Source organism: Anopheles nili, chromosome 3 (assembly GCF_943737925.1).
Source record: "Anopheles nili chromosome 3, idAnoNiliSN_F5_01, whole genome shotgun sequence".
In the NCBI taxonomy this organism is placed as follows: Eukaryota; Metazoa; Arthropoda; class Insecta; order Diptera; family Culicidae; genus Anopheles; species Anopheles nili.
This window is the reverse complement of record NC_071292.1, coordinates 39095243-39109820: the sequence shown is the minus strand read 5'-3', so window position 1 is coordinate 39109820 and position 14578 is coordinate 39095243. Positions and strand designations below refer to the sequence as shown.

Sequence of the window (14578 nt, the reverse complement as noted above, 5' to 3'; positions counted from 1 at the left end):
AACTACACACACCGCACTCGATTATATCGTATTCAGTATGATACGGTACTGGTTCATCCTGGTTCAACATTAAGTCTATAAAATTGGCTCAGATGACAATTTTATGAGTTTGATCACTCAAGAATGTAATGTGATACATAGAAACATTTTCATATAAGATATTTTATGCATTGGGCCCGTTTGCGTATTTCAGCTCATGATGTGGCTCGTGTAGCTTTGCTGTAAGAATATGAGCACGGAGAGCAGGCTATGAAGTCGAGAGAGCGACCACTGGAAATTTAGCTCTGGTGAGAATTTAGCCAGCTTCATCAGAAATTTGGTTTCCGATGAAAACAAATGTTTCTGTACTTCTCTTGAGGAAACCGAAAATGCTAAAATCTACCTGTTGCCATTGTGTATAATATATATTTTTAAAAGGATGGCAACCGTCAAGCTACTAAAATAAGATTTAGCATTTCTAAACAATACTTCTCAGTACTGATCATATAGAGCTTCTTATCCCTGTTGAATTTTGTACGCGCTGTTAACTTCATCAATTTTCTAACATTTTTGCTGTTTTGCCACATGTGAAAGCGTCTAATTGCCTTTTTCTATCAGTTTTTTTCGTTCCCTCACATCTTGATCAGCCATTTTTTGCTCATGTTTTGTAGCTATTCATCCTAGTTTTCAAAGCATTGCTTAACATTCTAGGTGCTCAGTGCCATATGTCCTGTAAATTCTGCCTCGCTCTCGTGCAATCCGTTATGCGTTATCCTTCTTCTAGCTTCTTCTAGCATCGTAGAACTGTATCCGAATCTTTTTTGGATTAAAGCAGTACGAATTATTTCAAAGTTTTCTAAAAGATTAAACAGGCTTTTTTGAGCATTTTTTTTATATTTATAATTTATTTATGGACAAAATGGACCGACTCATCACATTTTTATTGGCTTATGGCAAATGAACTTACTTATACTTACTTACATTAAAATTACTTACATTAAAATTCAAATGTTGCCTCAAATCGTAATTCTGTTTACGGGATTTGTACATTGTATAAAATATTACATGAGTAATTTTATGTAAGTTATTTTTTGACCATAAATAATTAGGTTTTGCATGCTAAACCACGGAAACAAAATTGGATTTACAAAAACATTAAAAGTTTAGTCTCAACAGTGTCCACCTAAAGAAACCGATTTCCATAGATGATACTAGCACATGAAAATAGAGAAAATAAACGATCCAAGTTACTTACCGAATAAAAAAAAAACAAGTCTAATTATCTTCTATATTCTTTATATATCAATGGAGAACTAACTCGGAAACTAGATTTCCTTTACTCATGTTGGATAAACTGATAAACTTTAGGACAGTGTTTGGAACAATTTTTCGAATATCTTGCTTCAGAAAGATGGGTGACTCCCGCTAATCGTTGCCAACTTATCAGATTTTAATATGAGACATCGTTAGGTCGACTTGCGGGTTTACGCACTGATAGCATTTGCATGCTCTAGTTATCGGAGTTTGTGCGAGGGATTCAGAAAGCTAGTTTTTTCCCCATTCCCTAGGCTTTTTTCTAATGTGCATGCTAAAGTCATGAGCACTCCTCGTCGCAAGCCAAATCCTGCGTTACCGTGTAGGGTTGACCCTACATAGAACGGAGCAAGGAAAACTGAGGAAACCCCCGGTGCTGGCAAGGTACAGTCTACACCATCGTCACCAGAATGGGATCAATCATTTGCGCACCCTTCTACGGTAGAAACGGCTGGAAACTACCCCCGATTGTTGGTCGGTTGCATAATCGACAAAGCACACACATTGTTCGTCCTCACGTTGCACTTATCAACGATTATTATTTTTTTACATCCTGGACCGTATTGTTTCATTCCCTTCCATTTGTGTTCCGTCCCTACACGAACATTCCGTGAAGGGTTGTGTCCGCATTCGATCATTTTCCTACCCCCTGGCACCCCTTTCCCATCCACTTACACCATCCAGCTTTGGGAACAGCAAGCACTGTATCCTTGCGCATAACGCTTGGCGCAGGCTTCGCGATCTGTGGTTGCTTTGATCGGGTTTCAAAATAAACACTACCGCTCTAAAACGGCCGCGCGGTTTCATTAGCTAAAAGCCCTTTTTTACTTGCGCTATCAATCCCTTGCATTTTGCTCCCTTTTTGGTGGAATCTTTATTCGATTTTATTTACGTTTTACACCAACCATGCGGGTATTATTTTATCGCTTCATTTCGGTTGTTTGTTCGGCGCTTAAACGCGAATAAATAAATTCTTCTCCATTTCAGCAACAATGCGCAAACCAGTGGTGCTCATATGGGAAATGCGCAAATTTCATGTGGAGATTTTTTGTTGTTATGTTTTTTTTTTAACAGCAGAGATATCAGATATTTTTTAAACCTCACGCTTTATTTAACAAACCCAAAGAATATATGTTGCTACATAAAAATAATTTGCGCTCTACAACCCGGCTCTTGGTTTGCTGTCTGATTTGCGTAACAACACTTAAAATCCGAACGCCTGGATGTTGCAATGCTTGAGGAAAATAATTCCAAATCCGGTACCTATTTTGGGAACAAAACGAATCATACGCCCAACTGGAACTCCCGTTTCCCATGGGCTTCACAGTAGATGAGCTCGTTGATACCATTTCGGCACCAAGTGGCTGCACTTGTGAAAAATCATAAGCAACCACAACGGGGAGGAGCGCATCAAGTGGCTATTATTGCATTGTTGTCGATCGCTCCGTTCCGTCCATGTTGAAACCATTGATTGTAAATGTTATATCCTACAGCGTTCGACTGGGACGGCTGCAACGTTTTGGCAACACTTATAGTAGGAAAATGGAAAATTTCCCCTGGTATGGTCGATACGATTCAGCACGACTTTAAATTATTTTTAACAAAAACAGCAGTACGCAAGTAAGTTGAGTAGATGGTCAACGCAACGCGTGAAGCATGCGCCAATCGGAACGATAATTCGCGTGCTCGATGTAAGGGTAAATTTAACTTTCCAAATCACCTTAACCTGCGCGTCACATTTAAAAGGCCATAAATTCAAACGAAGTAAACGAACGCATACCATAAATTGCGTCTATTTCGTTCACCCCTGGTGAATGGTGAGGGGTGAGTTGAGCTTCAAAACTGTAACAATCGATCAGATTAAACAATGCAACACTTTGGGCATGGGGAAAAAACGAACACCTCACCTTGGGATTTAATCGAGTAACCGACAGGGAAAATCGCGTGGACCCCAGCTAACGTAAATAAACAAACAAACAAGCTCGTTTGATTGCACGCATCCTGATGATTTTTATGCAAATGTCCGACGCATTTCCGTCCTTCCGTCTCTGTCACGCCAGCATCCGGAATCTGGTTTCTTCCGTTTCGTGGAGGATCCGTAACACCACAGGGGAAGGTTGAGAACGAGCCCAGGTACATCAGCTGCATGGCACGTGAGTCTGACGCGTGCTTCCAACCGACATTACAAACGAATGACCTTTTCCAATGTATCCCGCCTCAGCCCATGGCTTGTGTGGAATAAAACACCGAAACACCCGTTGCAGCTGCGGATGTGCTCGTCCTTCTGGTCTTCGTGACGATACAGTGTCAATTTGGGACAGCGATTTTCATCGCGAAAACCCATCAGTAAGTCAGCATTACGGATCAATCCGTCCCGACCGTGCTCATCAATCGCATCCTTAACACGGGCGCCCTGTCGAGGGGTGCTGTGAGTGATGGGCACTGAAATTATGTTGGCATTCGGGTGCACTTCACTTCATTGACACGCATTGTTGTCGGCGATAATAAAAGTGCCAGTCTGAAATCTCTATTCTGCCGAGCAAATGGGGGCGCATCGCTGCAGCGTGTACCGGCCATTGTTGGCCCTTTATCACGTCCACAGCTTTATTGCAGCAAAACATAACACGAGTTGAACCACCGTTGCATCACCGTTGCTCACGCGATAGGTGTGATTCCGTAACAGACAAATTTTCGCTCACCAAATCAAGTAAACATTATTATCTGTGCATCTGTACTGGGGAACTCGAAGCGGTTTGCAAGAAAGAAAGTGTACAGAATCATGAAGCACGCGTGGCTGGATAGAACGAGGCATAAAATGTTTTTTTATGTTGACGAATATTGACAATCATTGTTAGATGATGTTGTACACGGGTTTTATAAATGTTATACTTCATACAAATGTTATATTTCTTAAACGTAATCTCAGGTTTTTCAAACTCGTTTTGTGTCTCTTGAGAGATTCTGGCGGGTCGCATGAGGCCAGCACTCTGACCTTTCGTAGTTCCTACACATTGCATATTTACTATGTCTACAAAAGCAAACGAAGGTGATCCAACCCTTTCTGAAAGGTCATTAATATTTTACAAGGACGCATCAATTTGAATTTAATGTGGATGTTCTCATACATCTCTAACATATTAATCAAACATTATTAAGTATCAAGCATCACCACAATCAATTCATCCGATAAGATTAATGGGCGCTGCAATTTATGAAAAACATGAAAGTATAGAATAAATAATAAACATCTACTTCTTTAAGCTTTTTAATACGAATTATTTTATTTTTATGTTATTACAAAATATTCATGGGTATTAGTAAAAATTATTTTTTGTTTTTCTTTCCAAAATTTAGCCAAGCAAATAGCCATTTATATTTTTGGGGGGATTTATATTTTGAAAATATGATCGATTATTTGTGCAAGGATATTTTATTGTAACCATCCTTTGTACAGAATCTAACAAGGAAATTGTTAGGAAATACAATCAAATATTTAAAACAAAAATAAAACCATTTCACGGAGTGGCTACCGAGTATTCCGTAGCTCAATATACAAATCTCCTATTTTATAAATAATCAATGTTAAGGATTATTGAACAGATACAGAACCTGAACATCGAAATATTTACATATCAAATATTTATGTACAGTTTTCATGATGTCGTAGGGTAAATGTAAGTTTCTATAATTGAAAATGAGACATTTCTCATAGCAAAAATACGGAAATTTATTTGTCAAGCTTACTACAATCAGTTAAATACTTTCCACTCATTGTAATTACCAAAACAGTACTAACATATCGTATTTCACATGTTTGTTTATTGACTAAAATGGAATAACAACGGCGTTAATACCTTTCATTGCTGCTTACAACAATAAGCACACTGGGTACTTCTTATCTATCATACCACCATTAATACTACAAAATCGGATTTTCAGATACCAACGGGGAGTAACGTGGTCCACCGCCGGAGGAAGCTTTCTGTTTCGGGTATATCACATACAAAGTCAACTGAATTGCGGCCAATATTCCTCCAAGAAGGTTTGGTACCTGCAATAAATCTCTTGCGTTAATCTTGCTAGTAAAGCACCATGGCTCAAAAACACAAACCTGTATAAACCGATCACCAATAAGTATCCCGTAGGCTGTCCACAACAAGCACACAAAAAAGGAAGCAACAATGATCGGAAAAGGAAGACTGTCCGTGTTTTGAGTGCGTATAACATGAGCCAATGTCGTCAGCGGTGATGCAAAGAATAGAACCGCCAGGCAACAGCAAAGCAGACCTGCGCATGGGACAAAATACAGCGCTTGATTAGAACAAACTCCTGGCTGAAAAGCTCACATCACTTTACCTATCACTCTGATCGACTTCTCAGCATCCACTTCAAACGACGTGTAGATCGTTGCACTCAAAATAATGCACGAAATGAGCATCATTTGACGAACCACCTCTCGCTTGTTGACGGAAAACACGAAGAAAACTACGGTGTACGAGAAAAACAACGCTGAACCAATAAAGTTCACCAAAATCAAAGTGCTTTCCTCAGTTAGTACACCATACTTGAGCCACATGAAACATCTGCAACGAAAACACACATCATTTCGAAAAATTTCGCCACAACAAGAACGACCACAAATACTTACGACAGAAAACCAGATATAAAAGGGAAGGCCGACGTATCTCCAGTAGATTTCTTCCTGATGTATCGATTGCATATGACACTAAACAGAGTAACGATTGATGACACCATAGACATCAAAGGAAGAATGAATTCGTTGTACTACTTACGTGCCGGTAAGGAACTGTAACACCGTCGCAACCGTGGCCAGAGAGGCCAAGCTTCCTTTGGTCAATATTGCTTCCATTGTCAATGCTGGAAACGAATTATTTTTGCGCAGAACTTGGACTCGCTACACAGCTATCCTAAACTCCATCGGAAGAATAATTTCGCATTGGCACGCGAGCAATCATGCCTATCCACAAGCTCCAATTATGGACAATTTCAAGATAAACTCTGGTTTTCCACAAAGCTCGCTACGTGAGCAATTTGTTTATAATCCATCTATTGACAAATAACACACGTCGTGTCGCGCTGTACAATGCGCTTTGACAGCTTACCAGCTGGAACAGGACGCATTTAGATGACAGTTACTTCTTCATCAAGGAAATCAAAATAAACAGCTAACGGAACATAAACTAATTTTCTGTTTTACACATATATAATTAATCTGAATTTTCTCGAAACGTCATTCTACGTGAAAAATACCGTTTGTAATGTACTGGCATTTTTTAGCTCTGTAATTACCAGGTAACGATCGCTCTCAGCGAACCGGTGAAAATGAAGAAACCGATGCTACGTCAAACCCATTGTCTTGCTATCTCACCCACTGTGCGTAAGTCGATTCTCGGTTTGTTTTTTCTCCCATTTGCACAGCTCTTGCTTAGAAAGAGAAGGAATGTCTCGCATATCAGTGATTTTTTTAATAAGTGATAAGTTTTTCGGTTAGCTGGACAGAGCCCCTGATTAAAAAGGGGTTCGAACATTTCTACCTCATTTGCATGTAGACAGCATAGCAAGACCACATGAGAAATAGAGTGCGGCACGCGGTACCGACAAGCTGCAAAGATCATTGCTAAATGCCGAAGGTTGTGCGAATAATTTGCGGTGGTGAAAGTGCTTCTTCTGACCAGCACGAGCAGTTGTAGGGTGTGTTGTTGGCGCAGTGCAAAAAAGCCACGAGGGGCTTCAACTACCTCACGGTCTACCATGAGTCCGTCCGATCACGAAGAAGCCAGTGTCCTGTACAGCTCCGAACGGGGTCCCAAAATCGTACCGAACGTCAACGCCAACGTGCGCAAGGTGAGCATTTTCACTCGCAACGTCTGTAGCCCTTTTATCTACCATTGTGCCGTTAATCCCACGGTTTCATAACGCAAGTGGCGGCGCGCTTAAGGGTGGAATGCGGAGTCGGTTCTCTCGATCAACTAACATCGAATAAAAATAGTGAAATCGCTAAAAGCTCATGTTACGCGAGTGCAAGATAGAGAAAGAGAGAGAGAGAGAGATGGCACGCGCGAAACAGTCTCGGAGGTTGAATAAAGTGCGACATTTGCAAAATGATACGAAAGGGGCCGTGCGAAGGTGTTCGAAAAGGGTTGCGTGCATGTGCTGGGCAGGAAATGATGAATGCGGCAGAAACAGCTGATGACTGGCTGGTTGGACGGCGCCAGACAGTTCTTCAGGTGATGCGTAAACTACACCACGACTATTATTCGGCCGAGACTCTCACTCTCACGGCTAGACACTGCGTGAGCGATTATTTATAAAATGTTGGAGCATTTTATGGATCACGTGCATTTTATGGACGCTGAAGATCGAAGAACTGTTGCTTGCAAAAAACGCTTTTGTTGACGGAAACGATGGAGGCTCGTTTCCGAATGCGTCCCGGCGCCTACCGTGTTTATCTGTGCGTTATACGAATACAAAACGCGCGAAAAGTAAACACGTTTCTGGTAGCCGCCGGCGTGGTTGATTCAAGCTAACGGCTTGTTTGGATTGATGATTATGAAGCTCACAGATTGCACGCTTCACAGCAATAGCGTTGCAATCAATACACGCATCCAGTGAGCAATTGCCTGGCCCCCAGACAGGACAACACCAACGGGTACAGTATATAGTCGATAACGGATTATCGCACAATTAGCATCATTATTACCGATAATGTGAGGGATCGCACCCAGCGATCCCGAACGCAATTAGCCGCGAAAAAAGTCGTTAAGATTAGTCGCCTTCGGACCAACCGCTCCTACGGTTGACGGAATGTGGCATAGCATGTGCTAAAGCGGGCATAAAAAGTACTTCGCGTGTGATCTATTTTCCGATGATTAGAAAAACTATTGCCCAAACATGACCGTTACTCCGCCATCTCTGCAAGACAGTGAAGTGAGTGATAAGCAATAGTTAATCATTCGAGCGAAAGTGAAACACGATCCCGGATCCTACTTATCTGAAGAGCGTCAGAATTATCTCGTGCCTTGTGTGTCCATGTTCGCGATCGAATTACGACAATTTATTTAAATCTCTTTAATGAAAAAAACAAAACGATCGTGTTCAAAAAGCTATTAAAAATATCTTTGCACGTTTTCTCAACGTAGCTGATATGTATTATGAGAAGCGCGTGTATCCCTTGGCTGATAGATTACCTTCATGGTTTGAGAAATGCATATACAATCTTATCACGCGTATGATAACGATTGAATACCCTCGGACGTTTTCAATGCCTTATTGTGTAGACAGTAACTGACGCAGTATTTACTAAGCCTGTTAATCCATTCGCATGTCGTTAATCTAGCTAAGCAAATATAGCCGATCCTCCTAAGAAAATCTGTTTGAGTATATCTACCTGATTGCTAATGTTTTCCTACAGGATACGCGATGGACATTTTGGCTCATCACGGCAGGTGTTTCGACTACCTTTGGCGCAGCAGTACCGACCGGCTACAATATAGGCGTTATAAATGCTCCGGCAAATGTAAGTGGAAAAACATGAATTTCGAACCCGTCCCAACGTAAATAAAACCTTTGTCTGCTATACTAGCTTGAGAGTTTTATCGACACTACTTATCAAAATATTGGTTAGTTTGTAAACATCCATGGTGCATTCCAGCTGACCAGAAAGAACTAGCAGCACGTGACTCTTGTGCTGAAAAATTCAACCCATCTCCGATTGCGCTTACATAAAGTAAGCGCCCTCTTTTAAATCTGACTAAAGTAGAGCTGTAGGAATCGAATGGAAGCCAATGCATCACTTACTAATCATGTTATTCTTTTTGTCTTTAATCCTTTCATGTGTAGGTTATCAAAAGCTGGTGCAATGAAACCATTTTTGAAACGTATGGCACCGTGTTTACGGAAAGAAATTTGGAAACATTCTGGTCCGCTGTTGTGTCCATTTTCTTAATCGGAGGCGTAATAGGGTCGTTAGGTGGTGCGTGGGTTGCCGATCGACTTGGAAGGTAGGTAATCCACTATAAGGATGACTCCACTGTCAGATGCTTCCTCACAGATCACTCATTTGTAGTTTTTGTATGCCTGTGCATTCCGTTTCAGAAAGCGTTCATTTCTTCTATGTGGCTTCCTGCTTGTCGTAGGCGGACTCTGCTTCCAGTTCTGCAAAGCGATCGGATCGGTTGAACTGCTGATGATCGGTCGAATAGTAGTGGGTCTTGCGGCCGGTCTTACGACGACTACAGTCCCAATGTATTTGACGGAGCTGGCTCCACTAGGACTGCGCGGTGCCCTGGGCGTATTTTGCTCAATGGGTGTCACCGGTGGAGTCGTAGTCGGTCAGGTTATGAGCCTCGAGGAGGTGTTCGGCACCGAGGATCACTGGCAGTTTGCGCTCAGCTTCTACGTCATACTGGTCGTAGCGTTTTTCGTACCCTATCACTGGCTGCCAGAAAGCCCAAAATATCTTTTCGTCATTCGACGGCGCCAGGATGAAGCGGTGAACGAGTTGAAGCGCGTAGCTGGCCGCAAAGTCCGTGACGAGTACGTCCGGGAACAGATCGACGCCATGCGAAGAGAATGTACCCCGGAGAACGACGAAGAAACCGGCAGGGAGAGCGATAGTACGATCGACAAACCAAAGGAACGATCTATTTTGTCCGTGCTCAGGGATCCAACGTTAATGCTTCCGCTAATATTAGTGTGTGCCTTACAAGGAGGCCAGCAGCTGTCCGGCATCAATGCGGTAAGAGACAGTTCGCTACAGACGAATCGTGCAATTTTCACTAAACGACGTGTTTTTTTTTCTCTCTCCATTAGGTGTTCTTCTACTCCGTATCCATATTCGAATCCGTAGGTTTAAGCTCGACAGATGCCAAGTTTGCGAACCTCGGCGCCGGATGCCTTAACTTATTCGTGGCGTTCTTCAGTCCAATCTTGATGGCAAAATTCAATCGCCGCTTCCTCGCACTTTTATCCTGTGGCATGTGTGCAATATTTCTTTTCTGTCTCACGTTCATCGTGTACTTCATTGTAAGTATGCCCGGTTCGACGCCGGTGTGCAAACATTTAATAATGTTCTTGCTCCATTCCGCAGGACGACGTCGAGTGGTTCTCTTACGCGAGCATCGTTGCCATTCTGATGTACATTCTGTTTTACCAGATCGGCCTTGGACCGATTCCTTACTTTATTGGCTCCGGTAAGCGAACCCCCCGTAGTGCAGAAGGAGTAGAATTCGATTTAACGACGTGGCCTCATCGATTTTCTCCCTTCCAGAACTGTTCGAAGTCGGTCCACGGCCAGCAGCGATGGCCATGGGTAGCATAGCCTCCTGGGGATGCAACTTCCTCGTGGCTATGCTGTTTACCACCCTTCAAGGCGCGTGGGGTGCGTTCGTGTTCCTTCCCTTCACCATCACGTGTGTCGCCCTTACACTCCTACTGAAGGTGTACCTGCCTGAGACCCGCGGCAAACATATCTCGCAGATTGTACCGCTCGTCGCTAAAGGATTCAGCTCCAAGCCGCTAGTGCCTTAAGTCGCCAGACCAGCTGCAGCAATAATGACAAGCAAATACGACAGCTACACTTGAAAAGTGTTGTGATTCTTATAACATTGCTCAAACGTGCGGAGTATGATGCAGGAAGAACAAAGTGGCTTAAACCGTACTCCTAAGTTTTGCGTTGTTTATTAGTACTTAGTTTAAGGTGATTGATATTTTCAAACGAAAGCAGGACTGCGATTGGATTGTGTGAAAACTGCAAATGAATAAAGAACACGGTTAACAATATACGCCGCATGCGAATTTGCTGTTCGTTTTCCCCGTCCATAGGCACTATGAATGGGCAGAGTTCGTTCGAAAGCACACACCATCTTAGACTTATCTTAAGCTGATGCATTGCAGGGCTGAACGGCGTCATGATAATGCTCCTCTGAACACCGGTTTGTTGTAGATGCCATAAATTTTATCCTCATCCCTGCTTACGTTCTAAGCACACGCCGAGATGAGCCCTTCGGAATGATTCCATTGGCACTCGGCTTAAAGCTCCACCACTTCCTTGTGGACCAGTCGTTGCGTGAATTTGCACGATCTGGTCAGTGTCAGTGCTTTTGGCCAGTGTCTCTGCGGCCAGCGATTGGCTACCACGCGATGGATCTTACTTTACCGGTTGGGAGTACCTTCGGATAGACAATGACGTGTAAATTTCTTTAATTTGGTTTCGCTGGCTTCTCAATCTCGCAGGAAACAGGATGGACACCCCAGCTGGTAGCTTTGGGTGTGATAACAACGTTTGGTGCATCGATACCAGTAGGTTTCAGTATAGGCGTTATAAATGCACCATCTGAATTCATTAAACACTGGTGCAATGGCACGATTCATCGAAACTACGACGTTCATCTATCGGATTCTGCCTTAAATGCTATCATTGCTGTGACGATCTCAATTGCCTTGATCGGTGGTGTGATTGGATCGTTGCAAGGGGCATATTTAGCGGATAGATATGGAAGGTAAGATCAATCAACTTTTTAAAAAATCGCTCGAAACGTAAAGCTTGACTAAAATTTGAGCCGGATCAGTTGCGTTGTAGCTGTCACGCTAATTACGTAGAAAAATAGCCAACAGTGCGGAATCCTCAATTGATCGAATATTTAATAAGAATTATCTACTGACGTTTTGCTATTGCAAATATTTAAACAAACTATTTTACTATGCACTTGAGTACTGCACTGAAGTGCAGATATCGAAAGTTTCTAGGCGTCCAGTTTAATTTTGAACTCTTCTGAGGCGTCAGTGTGCATCGTTTTGCAATGGAACTGAAGCTTCCTGTACGTAACAATGGCGACAGCCCATACATTTTGTAATTTACGAATACGGTTTTTTCATGCTTAGGACACCGGCGTGACCTGGGGTCTTTGTACGTTCGGCATCTTAGTGAACCTCTCCGTGTCCATGGCCGTAGGCTATCAAGTAAGCTCTATCAACGCACCGGCACAAGTTCGTACCGAAAACCAATTGCGATATTATGTTCGCTGTCCAATGAGCTTTCATTTCTTGTTGCCCTGTGTGTTGTTCGCACGTGCTCTAGTTCATAAAAGCCTGGATTCGCACTGTTTTCTTGCAACGGTATGATGTGCATGTTACACCCAATGCGTTGCAGATTATTTGGTCCGTGATCGTGTCGACAGTTTTGCTGGGTGGAATTATCACGTCTCATTTTAGCGCGTACATCGCTACCACCTATGGCAGGTGATTTATGACGTCGATTATATTTCATGGTCCTTGCATCGATTTTAAATAATTTTTGAAAACCCAATGTGTTCCTTAGAAAAAAATCATTCTTGTTCTGCGCGGTCCTGCTTACGGTAGGTGCGATATGTTTCCTATCGTGTCGTGCTGCATCATCGGTGGAGTTGCTGCTTTTGGGAAGACTTCTGGTTGGTTTGGCGTCAGGTTTAACAACTGGTGTGATCCCGATGTACCTAGCCGAAGTATCTCCAATAAAACTCCGCGGTGCCATGGGTGTATTGTGTCCGCTGGGACTCACAACTGGGGTCGTTATTGGGCAGGTGGCAAGTCTCGAACAGGTTTTTGGAACTGACGAGCTCTGGCATTACGCCCTCGGCTGCTACGTGGTGTTAAATCTTTTCTGTTACGCATTTTACTGCTGGATTCCGGAGAGCCCGAAATATTTGTACAGCGTGAAAGGCGACCAGGCTGGATCCTTGCGTGCCATCCGGAAACTGTTCGGACGCCATGCAATTGGTGATGATTACATAAAACTGCAGATGGAATGCGCGAATGGCCAGAACGGTAGCTCGAGCAATGGGCAACATCCAGAGGATGGCCAACCACCGGCAAGCCGTTCGTTATGTTCGGTTCTGCAGGATTCAACACTCACATTACCGCTTGTGCTTGTCTGTGCACTTCAAGGAGGCCAGCAACTTTCAGGAATTAATGCCGTGAGTAAATGTTTTGGACTGCTTTTCTGTCGCTACTCTTCTCGATTGTCCCGTTTCAGGTGTTCTTTTACTCGGTGTCTATTTTCGAATCAGTGGGCTTTAGCTCGACAGCCGCCAAGTTCGCCAATCTAGGAGTTGGATGTTTGAATTTGTTTGTTTCATTATTTGCACCGTTACTGATGGCACGCTGCAATCGCCGAAGTCTATGTGTGCTGTCGTGTTCCAGTTGTGCAGTCATTCTGTTCCTTCTTACATTATCCATATATTTTATCGTAAGTTTTATTGCCAACATAGCCACAAGAGGAACGACGGGGTGTTAAGAAGTACGATCACTAAACTATTGTTCCATCCTGAAGGAAACTATCGAATGGTTTTCATACTTATGTATAGGAACCATCCTTCTCTACATCATTTTCTACCAATTCGGACTCGGTCCTATTCCATTCTTTATCGGATCAGGTAAGCAATGGTCGAAATGCATCAAGAGATAATTTACGACATTACCACCTATCTCCGTCTCATCCAGAACTCTTTGAGCTTGGTCCACGCCCGACGGCCATGGCACTGGGTAGTCTTTCTTCGTGGGGATGCAACTTTATTGTCGGCATGGCCTTTCCAACTCTACAAGGCATTTGGGGTGCCTTTGTGTTTCTGCCATTTTCCATTACGTGTGTTTTATTGACAATTTTAGTTCAGCTTTACTTACCAGAAACCAGGGGTAAAGAAATTACCGAAGTTGTACAGAAGGTATCGCATGGTTTTCGTTCTAAAGTTAAATAGAACAACAACTTAGCTAAACTACATTTTACTAGAACTTTCTTTAACGACATCCCCTTATCGTGTATTTCAATTTTTTGGAGTAGTCAGTCGAGAATTACAGAAAAAACAATACTGGAATATGCACCCTGTTAACGAAGTCTTCCGTCAATGTTTAGTTATTATTAACCGCGTCGCCACGCTGATACGAAACCACGTTATTCGTGCATTAGTAAATAATGTATACAAAAGTAGTAAATTTTTGCTTGTGCTAGGTGATTTGTTTTATTTGCAAAATATGAAAACATAATATGACCAGGGCATTCGTAAAGAAATAAATAAAATCTCCAAAATTCGAGTCCGTGCTTGACTCTACGGAATTCCTAATTTACCTTTTTAAATTTATAACTTCATCACTACTCTCTCCGCTTTTTATCACGACGCACGTATTTTTTTATTGAAAAATCTGTATCTTGAACGTACACGCTTGGGTAAAATTCAATTGAAAATTTAGTTTTGTATAGATTAAAAGGTTATTCTTTTCAGAAACAATCGGA

At 42.5% G+C, this 14578-nt stretch overlaps 3 protein-coding genes across 3 annotated transcripts; 2 read left to right on the top strand and 1 right to left on the bottom strand.

Annotated features, from left to right (window-relative positions):
- Nucleotides 1-5098: 5098 nt before the first annotated feature.
- On the bottom strand, nt 5099-6342 carry LOC128725273 (sugar transporter SWEET1). Its single transcript, XM_053819003.1, has 5 exons — nt 6087-6342; nt 5942-6019; nt 5650-5876; nt 5405-5580; nt 5099-5344 (listed from the first exon to the last, which is right to left on the bottom strand). The coding sequence occupies exons 1-5, from the start codon at nt 6161-6163 to the stop codon at nt 5213-5215; spliced, it is 690 nt and encodes a 229-aa protein (XP_053674978.1). The 5' UTR covers nt 6164-6342; the 3' UTR covers nt 5099-5212.
- Nucleotides 6343-7065: 723 nt separating this feature from the next.
- LOC128723645 (solute carrier family 2, facilitated glucose transporter member 3-like) lies at nt 7066-11010 on the top strand. The gene is made up of 7 exons (XM_053817407.1): nt 7066-7158; nt 8726-8830; nt 9154-9314; nt 9409-10051; nt 10126-10338; nt 10403-10505; nt 10583-11010. Exons 1-7 carry the CDS (start codon nt 7066-7068, stop codon nt 10840-10842), a joined length of 1578 nt encoding a protein of 525 aa, XP_053673382.1. The 3' UTR covers nt 10843-11010.
- A 444-nt stretch (nt 11011-11454) lies between these two features.
- LOC128723414 (solute carrier family 2, facilitated glucose transporter member 3-like) lies at nt 11455-14389 on the top strand. Its single transcript, XM_053817151.1, has 6 exons — nt 11455-11472; nt 11548-11813; nt 12632-13265; nt 13325-13537; nt 13622-13724; nt 13792-14389. Exons 1-6 carry the CDS (start codon nt 11455-11457, stop codon nt 14043-14045), a joined length of 1488 nt encoding a protein of 495 aa, XP_053673126.1. The 3' UTR covers nt 14046-14389.
- Nucleotides 14390-14578: the final 189 nt, after the last annotated feature.